We start from the raw sequence: 15,575 nt of genomic DNA on the forward strand, positions 1-15,575 counted from the left end.
TCAATTTTTAAGGAGATTGGAGTCAAGTTAGTTCTTTGAAGGCTCGATATAAAGCACAGTTTGGATCTGTGGTAGCTATATTTTTTTTTTAGGATGCACACCTGTCAGTTGGCTTGTGTGGGTTGACCCAGCCTGTGCTTATGAGTTCCTTGTGCCTGTCACGGGACAACTGAGAACTGAGCTCCAGGTGAGAGAACATCTAGAGTACCACCTTGCGCAGCCCTTCTTTTTGCTGGAGCAGCCAGAAGCTTAATAGTTTTCTGACATAGTGGGAGGAGTAAGCTGGTTCCCCAGATGTCTGATTGGGTTTAACTGCTTTCTGTGTTCTTTCTGGCATCTCACTTCCCTGGACAATAATGTTGGCATTAAAGAATACATGGTATGTGCTAGATAGCTTTAGTGTCAACTTGACATACCTGGGTTGAGGAAGCCTCAATTGGGGAATTTCCTCTATTGAACTGGCCTGTAGCCATGTCTGAGGGGCATCTTCTTGATAAGTGATGTAGGAGGGCCCAGCCCACTGTGGGTGGTGCCACCCCTGGGCAGGTGGGCCTATGTTGTATAAAAAAGCAACCTGAGCAGGGGCCACGGGAGCAAGCCAGTAAGCAGCGTTCCTCCATGGCCTGTGCTCCAGCTCCTGCTTCCAGGTTCCTGCCCTGAGTTCCTACCTTGGGCTCCCTGATGAACTGCGACCTGGGAGATGTAAGCTGAATAAACCCTTTCCTCCCCAAGTTGGTATTGGTCAGAGTATTTTGTCACAGCAGTGGAGAAACAAACTAAGACATGGTGCCATCCAGTTGGTAACTGGTGGGGACCTGGGGAAAAGCACTTGTGTGTAAACCCCTCAACTCTGATCCAGTAGTAAAGGACCAATAGTAGGCTAATTGATTAAGGTGCTAAATGAAGTGGTAAGACAAGTGCCAGGCTGGCCAGAATATTAGTCCAGGCAAAGGCCAGTAAATAGGAAGAGGTCAAGAATCTGGTGTTCTAGGGAGTGTGGACAGGAAGGGCATCCTTGAGTCGAAGGCCTTTCCTCTTGTGTGTCCTGTTGGGCTGTAAACCCCTGTCAGACGTGAGTCTGTGTGTTGCCCATCCAGTGCTGTCACTGGGTAGATGGATGTGTGTTCAGGAGCTGATTTTGAAAGATGTAGCCAGTACTTTGGGTTCTGGGATCAATCATTTACCATTTTTTTTTTTTTTTCACTTTTGGCTTTGGTCCTGCTGAACAGGTGGCTCTTGTTTGACTATATGTTAGAGTTACCTAGGGTCTATGAAGACCAAAGATCCCAGGCTTTCCACTGAGGCATATGTCAGGCAGCAGAGTTGAGAGCTGTTGGGTCAGCTTAGAGTTGAAGCTTGTCTGACTGGGCACTTTGCTCTTGTGGGTGGGTGGTGTGTTTAGAAAGACTATCTTATCTGAGCACTCATTTATGCTGCCCTCTGTATCTGGGAGGTTGACACAGACTCGGGAACCCTGTTTAGCTTATAGAGTTCTCCCTGCCTCCTCCCAGCTGCATGACACATAGGCAGCAGAAATGGGTTCTCATCTTGTGAGGTTGGGAGATGCTGCTTCCCAGATGTGCCTAGACTTACACAGTGCAGTGGATAATTGAGCTAATTATTTAGATGATTAAACTATAAGACGTTTTACTTGAAAAACCAGTGAATCTTGGTATTTTCTTTTAAATCATCCAGGTCAATTTCTCAGTGCTTTAATGAGCATGTTTAAATGGTGATTCATTATCTCTGGTCATTAAAAACAGATCACAGTAAGGGACACTTTGATATGTTTCCCCGCTTTTGGGGCACATTTCCATAGACTGTGCTTGACTTAGACCTTAGTGTCATTAGTGCAACAAGACAGTTCATTTCTTCACTAAACTAGTCAAATAATGTTTACTCAATGGTATTAAAAATATTCCTGTTTGCGTCCTATGTTCTTGTATTTGTGGGATTTTATGACTTTGTCACAGTTGTGTGTTTTCAATTTGTAGGTCCTGCTGCTGTGACAAGCCAGTCTCCTGTTCCGTGTAAACTCTGTATCCTTACAAAGGCCTTGGCACTGTGTAAAAAGTGGAAAGTAGTCACTCCTTCGACACAGACTGGCTCTGGAGTGACACCCCCCCCGCACCCCCATATTCCCAGGCTGCTGCAGACAGGCCTGGGAGCTACCCCTGGGAGGCTCTCTTGACCTAAAGAAGCCCTTTGGTGGCCTTAATATGGGGGGTGGGCAAGTGTTATTTGAAATTGGGCTTGCCTTTTATTTTCATATTTTTCCAATTTAGAATTTCCTATAACATTTAGATTCTTCATCTTGGATTGTCTTTCAACCTGACATCATTATCAGTGCAAGCCAAGGTAAGTCTGAGGGGGGCAACTGTCATGTTAGAAGGGAAATAGCATGCTGACTTTTTTTTTTTTTTTTTGGTCTTTTTGAGACAGGGTCTCCCTGTAGTCCCAGCTGTCCTGGAACTCACTATGTAGACCAGGCTGGCCTTTAACTCACAGAGATCCACCTGCCTCTGCCTCCCGAGTGCTGGGATTAAAGGCGTGTGCCACCACGCCCGGCAACATGCTGGCTTTTGATCCCAGTGGAGGATATGGATCTTTGGGAGATGACCCCTCCTTTCAGTTTTGAGAATGGGATTGTCTTCACCTCCTACTCTGTGTGTTTATTTTTTTCATGAGCGTGTATGATTTTACAGTTAAAGAAACTAAGAATGGCCAATTCCTGTTGTATATTTCCAAGGCCACTTTCAAAAACTGGACTCCATGGTGAGGGGGTCTCTGTTTTTGCCCTCTACTCCCATCTGTTTGTTCTGTGCATACCTAAGAAGCCCCACTCCCCTTTCTCATCTTGCTGGTAAAGACTCCCTCAGCCTATTGTCACTTCCTGGATAATCACCTGTGGCTTTCTGTTCTAGAAATTTCTATATTAGTTTTTAGTTGTCTTGAATATTTTCTAGTCTCATCCTCTGGGATTCTTAAGGGAGGAGTTTTCCTAATATCTTAGATGCCCACTACACATGATGAATTCACTTTTCTCCTGTTCATTGAGAATAGCACTAGACCTTGGCAGTTGAGAAAGAGGTTACTCTGATGATTTTTGATGTGATAATTTCTCCTGTGGAACTGTCATCAAGAAATGTGGCACAAGCCTGTCTCCTTAGCACTGGGAATGTTGTGTAGATGCATGGGCTGATGAATGGATGGCTTAGGAGATTCTACCAAGCCTGTGGCGTTTACCTGTTAGACTCATGAGCCAGTGCAGGAGAAACCATAGTGCACGGTACATGATTGATGTTGATCTATAGTTAACATCTCTCTGTACTTGAGATGTGGGCACAGGGCTTATGTACCGTGGCGGAGAAGGTACGTTTGGAACTGAGAATCTGCTGTCCTCCATATGTAGTAAGATAACACCATTGGTACAGCTCTGAATGCAGAGCTTGTAACAAGGAATCAGCCATATATGCCGAAATAGTATAGCTGTCAGTTCTTCCACTGTCAGCCATGTTCCTGAATGTTCTGGTTCCGTGTTAGTTAGGAAGAGCCTTTACTGTACTTGAAGTGCTTCCCCTGTGAAGGTTTAGGGGAGCCACTTGTTAGGCTTTGGGGGCTTTGGTTCTGGCTTACACTATATTTGCTAAATTTGTTGCCGCTTAACATTAGGTTACCTCTGGAACCTCCAGGTGAAACTTCAGCCCATAGTAAATCTTTTGCCGGATAAAGGAAAGTTGATGGACTTCCTCCTCCAGAGGAAGGAGTGCAAGATGGTCATTCTGTCTGTGTGTTCACAGAGTGAGTACTGATCCTTCCCCGTAGGTCGGATTCCACTATTAGGCCTATGGTGCCTGCCACCACCTTTTTAAAAAATTGCATTTTATTTACTTGTGTGCATATATGCCGGGCACATACCATGGTGCGTGTGTGACAGGCAAGCAGGAATCGACTCTCTCCTCCCATGATGTGGCTCCTGAGCACTGAACTCAGGTTGTCAGCCTTGGTGCAGGTTTCTACCAGCTGAGCATCTCATCAGCCCTACACCATCTTTCATCCAGATGTTGGCCATGCTTTCTGTATCCATAGCCTCATGCATGAAGGATAGTGTTTGATCCATTAGAAAAGCTGGGAAATGTAAAAATGACCTGTAGAGACTTTGGTAGAAACAAACCAGTAAGTGGGATAGTTCCACATGAAAACGGACTTAAACGAAATCAGAATCTTCTAATGATACCTGCCTTGTTTTTCTTTTTTTTCTTGTCTTTTTGAAGCAGGATCTCCCTGTAGCCTCAGCTGTCCTGGAACTCACTATGTAGACCAGGCTGGCCTTGAACTCACAGAGATCCACCTGCCTCTGCCGCCCAAGTGCTGGGACTACAGGTATGCGCCACCACGCCTGGCTTTTCTTTTTTTTTAAAAAAAGAAAATTATTTTTTGTGTATGAATGTATTGCCTGCATATATGTAAGTGCACCCATACCATGCAGTTCCTGCAGAGGTCAGAAGAGGGAGTCAGATCTCCTGGAACTGGAGTTATGGACCGTTGTTAGCTGCCATGTGGGTGCTGGGAATTGAACTCGGGTCATCTGCAAGAGCAGCCAGTGCTCTTTAATCATTGAGCCACCTCTCCAGTCCCTACTTGTTTTTCGCTAGTCACTCAAAGGGATCCTGAGTGACTTTGAGGTGTCAGTTCTCAAAGAACATTTCTTTGAAGGGCCTTTAAAGGAACATTTGCATTAGTCACCCTTTGAGATTACCTTATCAACCCACTGAATTCTAATTCCAGTGGGTTTGATCTGTATGTATTGTGTCCTTTTCAGTGCTGAGTGAGTCAGACAGAGCCACGCTGCCTGTGATAGCCACTGTTTTTGATAAACTCAACCACGAATATAAAAAGTACTTGGACGCTGAGCAAAGTTACACAATGGTAAGTTAGACCAGTGAAGGTTCCCGCTTCCACAGGTATTTTCTAACTATTATGCAGGATTTGGTAGTTTACTGTCTGTGCAGCAGAGGGCGTGGTGGCAGTGGCACATCCAGAGTCCCGCATGCTGCCAGCTTGAGGTTTCACCTCAGCCTTACCTCTTTCTGCTTTTTCAAAAAATATGTTTGATCTTACACATGGAAACATTCTTGGTTGACCTCTATTTCAGAGAAAGAAAATCAGTTTTGGCTTTTGCCAGCGTCTACACTTAGCAAGTCAGAAGTCTGATTTCCACTTCTGGCTGTACCTTTCTCCTTTAGTATATAACAACAAAAATAAGATTCTCCAGAGGAGTATGGAGGGAGAGGTGTTCCATATGCAATATATGTTTGTATTTAGATTAAATGTGTTCTTTGACATTTTCATATGTGTATACACACCGTTTACCCTACTTTATCTTCCTCCTACTCGTCAGCCTTCCCCTCCCTACAAGACCTTTCCCCACGTTTGTTCCTTTTTGTTTTGTGACCCACTGATTTTAACCAGGACGTCTGTGTGACCACAGGTTTGGAACTATCCATTCGAGCCTTGGTGGGCTCATCATTGGGTGCATAACTGAAGAAGACAATGTCTGTCCCTTCCCCAGAATCCATCAGTAGCCAATAGTTGAGGAGGGAGGGCTGGGGCCCCATGAATCCTTCCCAGATCCATGATTGAATGTTGACAAGCCCAGTCTTGTGCTGGTCCAGTGCAGGCAACTGCAGCTGCTGTGTGATCATGTTTGCAGTGTCTTTGAAGATGGCATTTGGCAGCTTTTCTCCCTACCCTCCAGCTGTACTTTCTTTCCAGTCCCTCTCCTGCAATATTCCCTGAGCCTCAGAGAGGGCTGAGTGCTCAGCCATCACCCACCTGTTCTCAGTACCCTGAGCAGCCCCAAGTCTCTGCAGTCACTGCCATTCACTGATGGGGCCGTGAAAATAAGAGTTATCCTAGAATGCAGTCAGTATCCTAGAAGCACTGGTTAAGTATGGACACTGTGTCTTTCTGTTAGTAGACATCAAATGGTCACAGTGAAAGGCTGAAAAAATTCATGAGGTTTAGTACCAGGGTACCTCTGATTTTCTGAAGCAAGAAAAAAATTTGGGACAAGTGGGAGAAATTATCTGACTTGAGGCTAACAGTGGATGTTTTCAGCAGCAAATCTTAGCTTTGTTTTGGCTGTTTGATAATGGGTCTGAAGCTAACTGCTGGAGTCTAAGCTGCCTAGATCATATCTTTCCCTGTCCTGTGTCAGCCACAGGAATGACTGAGCTCCCCTTTACCTCTTTGGTCCTACTGGTGATGGCTGCCAGAATCAGTGGCTTTGAGCCGAGTGGCAGACCTGGGGCTTTCCTACACTGTTAGCATTAGGCTTTCTAAATCTGTGCACAGCTCTCTTCAGTCATACTTGGGGAGTCCTGATTACACTGGGCTGGAGGTGTAACGTAGAAATCCTTGCCTCAGGGATGTGGCCCTTGGTTCCGTTCTAAACACCACAGAAATAAATTAGAAATCCTAACACAGACCCAGTGCAAGAGCTGTTCCATTAGAGCTTCATAAAACAAGGATGTGGCTGCCGAGAGTAAGAAAATTAGGTTAATCTTCAGAGGTTAGAAAACGTCTGCCTGTGACCTGGTATTTTTCAGGTGACCGGCTCTGCTGTGGGAAGCTTTGTGTAGATAGTGAGGTGTCGTCTGTTCATGTTAGGTTTATGTGTAGGAATTGAGCCTTGTTGGGTTAACTGTAGTGGGAGTCATTTCTGTGGAAGATGGTTAAGATCACAGCTGTATCATTTCAGGCAATAGAAGCAGGGCAAAGCCGGAGCAATCCACCTCTCAGAAGGCCGGTGCGGACACAGGCTGTGGTGGATCAGTCAGACGTGTACACCCATGTGCTGTCGCCATTCGTGGAAAACAAGGTATGTGTGATGGCTTCCGGTCTCCTCTGGAATGGGTTGCTGTGTGGTAGTAATAGATCCTCATACTATGACTAAACTAATGGTGTCTTGAGGGAGGGCCTGGGGCTGGCAGGTTGGTATCTAATACTCAGATTAAGGTATGGCCACCAATGTGTATAGTTTGTAAAGATTTGTGCAGCAAAATAGATCACCAGTCACTTTACTGTGTTGCCTGCAGCTCTGTTTGCAACTGCTATTTACAGGATCCTTTTTTTATTCATCCACAGGAGATGCCGCATAAGTTTGTGATAGCTGTGCTAATGGAATATATTCGCTCTCTGAACCAATTTCAGATTTCAGTGCAGGTACCTTCAAAGGGGCTTTTGCCATCCTAAGTTAGAGGTATCACATCAGTCCCGAATCTTAGAAGAGGTGGTTCTTAAATGCTAGTCGAGCCTGCATACCTGATGCAGAATTCTGAGTGACTGTAACCTGCCACTTTAGCTAGATCACATGAAGGTTGGGTTGAGAACGCTTCATCACTTTAGCTTGAATTAAGACTGCTGCAGGCCTTAACCAGTTGCAGTTGCGTTGGCAATATCCTTGTCCTTTCTCCTCTGCTTGCAGCATTACTTACATGAACTTGTCATCAAAACGCTTGTCCAGCACAATCTGTTTTACATGCTCCACCAGTTTCTGCAGTACCATGTGCTCAGTGACTCCAAGCCTCTGGTGAGTATTGCTAGGTCTTTACTTTTATCACGATTAAAGACTTGCAGTTGGCTGCCAGGCATGGTGGTGCATGCCTTTAAGCTCAGCATTTAGGAGGCAGAGGCAGGCGGATCTCTGAGATTGAGGCCAGCCTGGTCTACAGAGCAAGTTCCAGGCCATCTGGGGCTACAGGGAGACCCTGTCTCAAAAAAAGAACTTGCAATGGTGAACTTCTAGCTGAAGCTGGTCCAAACTGGTCTTTCAGGCTTGCCTGTTGCTGTCCTTAGAAAGCGTCTATCCTCCAGCCCACCAGTTATCTCTGGACATGCTGAAGGTAATGCGGCTCCATCCCAGCTTCGGGTGTCACCTGTTCCCGACTTGCTGCTCTGACCTGCATCTCTTTCTCACTGACAGCGACTCTCAACAGCCAATGATGAGATCGTAGAAGTTCTTCTGTCCAAACACCAGGTGTTGGCGGCCCTAAGGTTCATCCGGGGCATTGGTGGCCATGACAACATCTCTGCCCGGAAATTCCTAGATGCTGCCAAGCAGACAGAAGACCACATGCTCTTCTATACCATATTCCGTTTTTTTGAGCAGCGAAACCAGCGTTTGCGGGGGAGCCCATATTTCACACCCGGTGAGCAGAGTAGCTGTGGAACACCCTGGATAGCCACAGACGGTAGAAACCCACTCTAGGAGGGGCTCCTGGGTTAGTGTTGGTTCCCAACAGCCCCCTCCCCCTCAATCCAGGCCCCCGTGGACTCAGCACACTGGAATCTGAACTGCACTATGGGACACAGTGGAAGTGTTCAGGACTGAGCAGCCTGGGCTACAATTCAGGCAGTCCAGACACACAGCTGAACCTGGATTCTCCTTTTGGAAGATTCAGGAACAGGAGTACAGATGGGGACCAAGGCCTTTAAATGGCTTGGGGCTTATGAAGTGATGCTTTGGTCTGTTTAACAGCCTCACTACTCTTCAAATAATAAAACCTAAGAAATTTTGTGTAGGATGGAAGGGAGAGCACTCAAGTTATAACTCTCTAAGACTGTGTGAGGCTAGTTTTGTGTATACAGTGCCAGATGGCATTTAGTGACCACTGCGACAGACTTCTGGTTAGCTTTTCTGCTTGTCCCTCTAAGCACACAGCAGTTTACTGGGGGTTCGGAAGGTACAATGAACAACTTCAAAATATAGGTGGATGAGGTATTTTATTGAAGAAAAGTAAGTTAAAACCCAGTATATAGCCTCTGAATGCTTCTCATTTTCCCTTCAGCTCATGCCATAAATGACAAATCTACATTTTCTTTATAGGAGAACACTGTGAAGAACATGTTGCTTTTTTCAAACAGATTTTTGGAGACCAAGCTCTAATGAGACCTACAACATTCTGAAATCCCTTGCTAGTTTTTTTAAAATATAAAAATGTATATAAAGTTAATTTATTGCATTAATAAAGCTCTTTAAACTACAAAATGTTGTAAAATAAAGTACCTACAACACCCTCAAGTGTTGGTAAAAATATGGTACCGATCCCATGTGCTGGCTTGCTCCTAAGAGGAGGAGACAGCATGGGGATTGGCCTTTAGAGGGGTGGGTGGGCGGACTGCATTCCCAGCCACCCAGCTTCCTTCCTCTCCCCCAAGATGAGGCTTCTTTACTGAATGGGCTGGGGAACCATCTGTGCCGCCGTTGCCCTCAGATTCCATAATACTGTTTCATAAGTCAAGTGTGCATTCCTGAGTTCAAAAGCACGATTAGGAGCTGTGCCACAGCCTAGGAATAACCAGCATCCAGCCCAGTCTTGACAGTGCAGCTGCTGCCCTACAGTAAACGTGACCAATCCTTAGAGACAGTCCAGCGCCTGTAATGGGGCTAGAAATTGAGGAGTCGTTCACGCTCTGTGCCTTTGTATCGCTCTTGAGTGGTTTGTCTTTTAGCTTTATTTACTGATGGTCCTATGTGAGATAAAAAGAAAAAACTTCAGGAGAAGAATATAAACTGTCTCCTAGAGATGGGAAAAAAAGCTCCGATTTACCCACCTTCTTTGTTAAGGCTTCAACTTGGTAACAAAGCCATAAGGCAGATTAGTGCTGTTCCCTTTTCAACCACAGCTTGTTTGTATAGAGTAGCCATAGGCATAAAACACCCTGAGGATAATCTCAAAGACAGAGCAGAGGGTTCTGCTAGGGACCCAGCAAGGAAAATAATGGCTACTCTTAAGCGGGCTGGGCTGGCTGTTTACGTCTCTCAGCAGCTCCCCTGAGCCCAGGCCTGCTGACTTTGACATTCAGGATCTCACTTCTGCCTTTTGTTGAGCACATAAAGGAGGCCTCCAGAAAAAAGCACAACAGTGATTCACTAAAGACATCACTGGGTTAATCATGAAGCCCCTGGGTAGGATTCTTTCTCTCAAAAAGACAATTTGTATGCAGTACTAATTATCAGATGGCTACAAGCATGAGTTCAAACAGTATAAAAGAATGTTTATATGCATTTTTTTTTTCTTTTTTAAACAAGGGTTTCATGCAGCCCAAGCTGGCCTCAAGCTCACTATGTAGCTGTGGATGGCCTTAAGCTACTGATCTGCTTACCTGCTAAGTGCTGAGATTACTGTGCCTCCATGCCCAGCTAACACAATTTTTTTAGTAATGTTCTTCCTCCCAAGCCTGTTAAAAACAGAAACTCTTACCTATGTAACTCAGTAAGACGGGAAGAAATATTAGTCCGTGAGAGGCTCCCAGTAGGACCATAGCTAAATACATCCTAAAGTAAAATATCTTAAAAATTTGAGATTTGGCAAAGGCTAACACCACAATTCCTCCGAATTTCGTAAGCGTGATTCCACTGAACACCTAGAAGAGGAGGTAGAAATGGCTTGTTAGCCCATTGTAATAGAGCACACTGTCACAAAGATAGGCATTAGTATTCCGTGTCTTCAGTAGCATGGGGCAGGACTATGTTCTACCTCAAAATGTTTGATACGCTGCTTTATGAATCTGGACAGAAACTTTGGTCTCCACATGCCAATGTGCAAACGTGAACACGGATGCTGAGTGCCTTCCTCAATGGATCTTCACCTTATTTTTGGAGACAGGGTCTCTTACTGAGCCAGGAACTCGGATTCAGTCACACAGGCTGGTCAGTGAACTGCAGGGATATACCTATCTCTGCCCTCCCTGTCCCCATCCCCTAGTACTGGGGTTACAGATGTGTGCTGCTGGGGATCCAAACTTAGATGCTTATGTGTGGGTGGCAAGCATGTTACCAATAGCTATCTCCCAGCACTGAAGGGAAAATTTCAGAAAAGGAAGTTTAAGGGTAAAAGCTATATGTTTTGCCTAGACAGTCATCTGTCTCCAAACTATAATTGCTTCTTTTCTTTTGGCTATAACCAAGCAATATCTAAACCAAACTCTTCTCAGATGGGAACTTAAATTTTTTTTAAAAATGTGTCTGTGTGTGCAAGGTGCATGTGGAGAGCAGAAGGGAGTTTTGTGGACTGAGTTCAGTTCTCTTCTTTTATGGAGGACTGAACTCAGGTTATCAGGCTTGTGCAGCCTGGTATCAGGCTTGCACACCCTTACCTTCTGAGCCATCGCTTACCTAAAACTGTTAGAAAGCAATTTTTTAGTTTTCTACCAATATTTTCTATAGTAATAGAGTAACTGATGGGTTACACCAAGAAGAGCCAGATCAAGAGCCTCCAGGCATCAACTCCAGACAGCGGACAGGACTCTGGAACTTGATAAGATTCCTGCTGTCACCACATAGTGCTGGCTTCCAGCTCTATCAAATCTAACTTTTCCTAAATTTCCTGTTGGAGCCTCTTGCTGTCTAAAAAGAGACCACACAAACCAGATTACACTCCTAAGGAATTTCAGGTCTGTTTAAGATGTAGCTATTTTGGGGACTGGAGAGATGGCTCAGCTGTTAAGAACACTTGCTGTTCTTCCACAAGACCTGGGTTTGGTTCCCAGCAGCTACATGGCAGCTAACAACTGTCTGTAACTCTAGTTCCAGGGGATCTGACATCCTCTCTGGCCTCTGCAGGCATCGCACGACATGGATGCACTTACATACACGCATACAAAACACACACACACACAAACACACACGATAAAAATAAATAAATTGATAAGAAGAGAATTGGTTTCATCCATGTCTTTTCCTGTTGCAGTGTTTGTCCTTGTAATAGAGTAACTGATGGGTTACACCAAGAAAAGAGCCAGATCAAGAGCCTCCAGGCATCAACTCCAGACAGCGGACAGGACTCTGGAACTTGATAAGATTCCTGCTGTCACCACATAGTGCTGGCTTCCAGCTCTATCAAATCTAACTTTTCCTAAATTTCCTGTTGGAGCCTCTTGCTGTCTAAAAAGAGACCACACAAACCAGATTACACTCCTAAGGAATTTCAGGTCTGTTTAAGATGTAGCTATTTTGGGGACTGGAGAGATGGCTCAGCTGTTAAGAACACTTGCTGTTCTTCCACAAGACCTGGGTTTGGTTCCCAGCAGCTACATGGCAGCTAACAACTGTCTGTAACTCTAGTTCCAGGGGATCTGACATCCTCTCTGGCCTCTGCAGGCTCTGCACAACACAGGTACACATACCTGCAGGCAGAACACTCATACACATTAAAAAAAAAAAGATGTAGCTATTTCATGAGTTATGTGAAAGTTTGTCATCTTTGGGAGCTGCCAGTTAAAGCATCCAAATTCTGTTTTACACACTGAAGTTCAATGTCTTCTGAGAAGGTCGGAGGGGGACTCATGCTGCAGCCCCTGCCCACCTCTGCCAAGCACTCACAGAACTGCCCATGTGGGCGAGCGCCTCCTCCGCTCGGCTCACTCGGCTTCCTTTTGTGCTCATGGTGAATGCTCTCGTTATGTGGCTGCAGAACTCCACGGAAATGCCGCAGCTCTGGAACAAAGTGCTTCTGTGAGAACGGCTCTTTTCCAACTGAGAACCCTAAACTGCTACCCTTTTCTGAGGTGGATCCTGGAAGAGACTGAGGCAGCCATTCTGTCTTAACACAAGGCCACCCATCGTCCATCCCCTAAACTGGAGCAGGAAACAAAGGAGTTCTTTAGGTACCACCCAGTGGTCCAGTTTTCTACAGCATTTTTGCTTTGATTAGGGGAAGTTCTGGAAACTTCTCAAGGTTACCCCAACCCCACTGAACCAGCATGCTGTCAGTCCTCACTGCCATTCTGAAAGCCAGCATGCTTGGGCCTCACTGCCACTCAGAAAGCCTTCCTGTCTGAAAGTAGAACTATGCTGTGTTTACCTTCTATGATACCCACTCAAGCTTGGATCTTCAATACTTAATAGTATCTGGCCACTGGATGGTAAGTAACAACTGAGTATCTTACTGCCATTAGGCTCTATTTTTCAGGAAATTATCTCATTCAGTTCTGGCTGACCTCAAATTTGCTATGTAGCTAAGAATGATCTTGAACTTCTGAGTCTCTTGCCTGCACCTGCTGAGTGCTGGGGCTTCAGGTGTGTGCCCTCAGTTTGGACCTGCACACCAGTTGCTGGGGATTGAACTCAGAATTCCTGTATGCTGGGCAAGCACTCTACCAACTGAGTGACCTATGTCCCCAGGCCTAGTTTTGGTTATTTTGAGATAGGTCTCTCACTCTGTAGCCCAGACTGGTCTGCAAGGCTTGGTTGAGGTAGGGAACTTGTAGGAAGCATCCTGCTTCAGCCATCTGAGTGCCGGGACTGCAGGCAGGCACTACCATGCCCAGCTTCAGAATGTGCTTCTGTTCCCAGACATTCTTAGAAGTTCCCTCCAGGCCCTGCCCTGACTCTGCTCTTCATCCCATCTCTCCCTGTGCACTAACGATAAGAGGCAGGCTGGTATTTCACCCCATTTTAGAGTTTATGTGAAATCCAAGAAAGAATTCATGGAAATGACACAGAAGCTGGGGACAAAGTGAGTGGACCAGGACTCACCATCACCAAGTTGACCAAGGAGACAGCATTCAGACTGATTCTCAACCACCACATCACACCAAACATGTTGACCAGGATCATGGCTATGGTGACACACATGATGACTGCAGACCATAGCTCACAGCCCAGAACTGCCAAGGTCACCAGGAATATGGAGCCCAGACACACACCAAGGTTGAAGATGGTATCATCAATAATGGTCAGGTACTGTTCGTAGAAGACGTAGAACACGCTAAGGAAGAGAATATCTGGTTAGTGCTCACACTCCTGGGAGCTTGCTGCTTCACCCCGCTGTGCCTGCAGAGCAGTGAGACTGCTCAGAGAGGGAAAGGTGAGAGACACCGGGAAAACCTCCCTGAGGTGGGCATCACTCATCTACAGTAATTCAACTATCTTTATAGCCTGATAATAGTCCCAAATGTGTATTTTACATAAATTTTATTTGTAAGCCCAATCCCTGCTACCTTAAGACATTTACAAAACATTCTATAAAGCCGGGCGTGGTGGTGCACGCCTGTAGTCCCAGCACTTGGGAGGCAGAGGCAGGCAGATCTCTGTGAGTTCAAGGCCAGCCTGGTCTACATAGTGAGTTCTAGGACAGCTGGGGCTACAGGGAGACCCTGCTTCAAAAAGACAAAAAACCCCGACAAAAAACAACCTCCCCCTAAAACCATTCTATAGTCTTTTGAGAAAATAAACAAAGCAAACATCCAGGTCTGTTCTGGGAACTGCCCTAGGCCATGTTCCCCATTAGAACACATATTCAGAAATTTCACATAAAAAAACACTGCCCTTCTTTTCAAGATCATGGTGATAGTTAAAAATCTGCTTGCCCAATCTTCCTTATTTTCTAAGGAAAAAGCAGCAGAAAGGAAAAACAAAACAAATCCTAACTTCAATAAATGAAGTCTATAAAAGCATGGTTGCAAGAAAGAGCAGGCAGGACACCTGGCAGCTGCCAATCAAGAGATGTGCCTTGTGTAAGGCCTGAACACCCTGGTGGTGCTCTCTCACCATGCATCTCTTTTGGGCTGTGACAGCACAGATCAAGCTCTGTGTGCAGCTCCCAGACCATGGCAGGGCCTCAAGAATCTGGTCCTGCCTACCCTACACACCTCTCAGATACCACCCCTGGCCTAAGGAGGAAGCAGGTGTCAGGGGCGAAGCTGAGGACCTGCATCCCACCAAGGCAGCCCCTCAAGGAGTAAAGCCCTCCCCAGAAAGCCATGTTTGGAAGTCCTACCTGTACGGGAACACACGGCGCTTACTACCCTTAGCGCTCATGGTTTCTGTGATGTTACTGGCTATGAGCCTGGCTTTTTTCATGGCATCAATAAAGTCAGCAGAGGTCTTAAGAACAGTGTGGTAGGTCATGAAGTATGTGGCCCCGATGTACATGTCATCACCAATGATGCTGACTGCAGAACTGTAAGCAGCATGTCCCCTGAGAAAGAGCAAGTGGGTGTCAGAAAGGCCAGGCCTTGTGATACGTGGGCAGAATCTGAGCACTCTGGGTAAAGTGGAATCATCTGACCTGGCTCAGATACCAGGTGGATGAAGGAGACCCCTGCTAAGGGATGTGGAAGGCTTTGCACTTATCGTCACTGCTGAGGTTTCTCTGGTGCATGGCCCTGTTTACATGGTTCCACTCAAAATCAAACATGTTCTGGTCAGCATTGCCTTGGCACTGTTGTGTAACGGGAGGCAGAAAAGGGCAAGAGCCCAGCTCTGCCACTGTCTAGCCCCCTTGGCAGAGTTCCCTCACCTCCGCCTCAGGCCCCTATGAATGGGTGTACCACCATATGCCGGTAAGCTGGAGCTGCTAAATGAAGTAAGGCCAGTCAGGTGTCTGGCATGATGCTACCCAGTAGATACTCCTCCCAAAAGCCATGCTGCTTCACCACAACTCTCATGCTTTCATGAAGAAAATTCCAGAAGAACCTCAACACTTAGAAGTAAACCAAGTTCCAGACCTTTTTTTTTTTTTTTTTTTTCCTCTTTCTCTCTTTTTCTTGTTTTTTGAGATAGGGTG

At 45.8% G+C, this 15,575-nt stretch overlaps 2 protein-coding genes across 2 annotated transcripts in view; one reads left to right on the forward strand and one right to left on the reverse strand.

Moving 5' to 3' along the window:
• The window catches only part of Rmc1 (regulator of MON1-CCZ1), a 29,589-nt gene extending 20,507 nt beyond the window's left edge, over window positions 1–9,082 (forward strand). Inside the window, exons 11-20 of the mRNA XM_008847614.3 lie at window positions 1,995–2,039; window positions 2,305–2,358; window positions 3,673–3,801; window positions 4,823–4,929; window positions 6,764–6,883; window positions 7,150–7,227; window positions 7,490–7,594; window positions 7,839–7,907; window positions 7,988–8,213; window positions 8,891–9,082. Of these exons, the coding sequence (XP_008845836.1) occupies window positions 1,995–2,039; window positions 2,305–2,358; window positions 3,673–3,801; window positions 4,823–4,929; window positions 6,764–6,883; window positions 7,150–7,227; window positions 7,490–7,594; window positions 7,839–7,907; window positions 7,988–8,213; window positions 8,891–8,970 (1,013 nt within the window). The 3' untranslated portion in view covers window positions 8,971–9,082. The remainder of the gene's footprint in view (window positions 1–1,994; window positions 2,040–2,304; window positions 2,359–3,672; window positions 3,802–4,822; window positions 4,930–6,763; window positions 6,884–7,149; window positions 7,228–7,489; window positions 7,595–7,838; window positions 7,908–7,987; window positions 8,214–8,890) is intronic.
• The window catches only part of Npc1 (NPC intracellular cholesterol transporter 1), a 51,491-nt gene continuing 44,684 nt past the window's right edge, over window positions 8,769–15,575 (reverse strand). The window contains exons 21-25 of the mRNA XM_008847613.3: window positions 14,787–14,987; window positions 13,544–13,775; window positions 12,389–12,502; window positions 10,269–10,431; window positions 8,769–9,534 (exon numbers count right to left, since the gene is read on the reverse strand). Coding sequence (XP_008845835.1) covers window positions 9,452–9,534; window positions 10,269–10,431; window positions 12,389–12,502; window positions 13,544–13,775; window positions 14,787–14,987 — 793 coding nt within the window. The 3' untranslated portion in view covers window positions 8,769–9,451. The remainder of the gene's footprint in view (window positions 9,535–10,268; window positions 10,432–12,388; window positions 12,503–13,543; window positions 13,776–14,786; window positions 14,988–15,575) is intronic.

This window comes from Nannospalax galili, unplaced genomic scaffold (assembly GCF_000622305.1).
Source record: "Nannospalax galili isolate Female #2095 unplaced genomic scaffold, S.galili_v1.0 scaffold162, whole genome shotgun sequence".
Lineage (NCBI taxonomy): Eukaryota > Metazoa > Chordata > Mammalia > Rodentia > Spalacidae > Nannospalax > Nannospalax galili.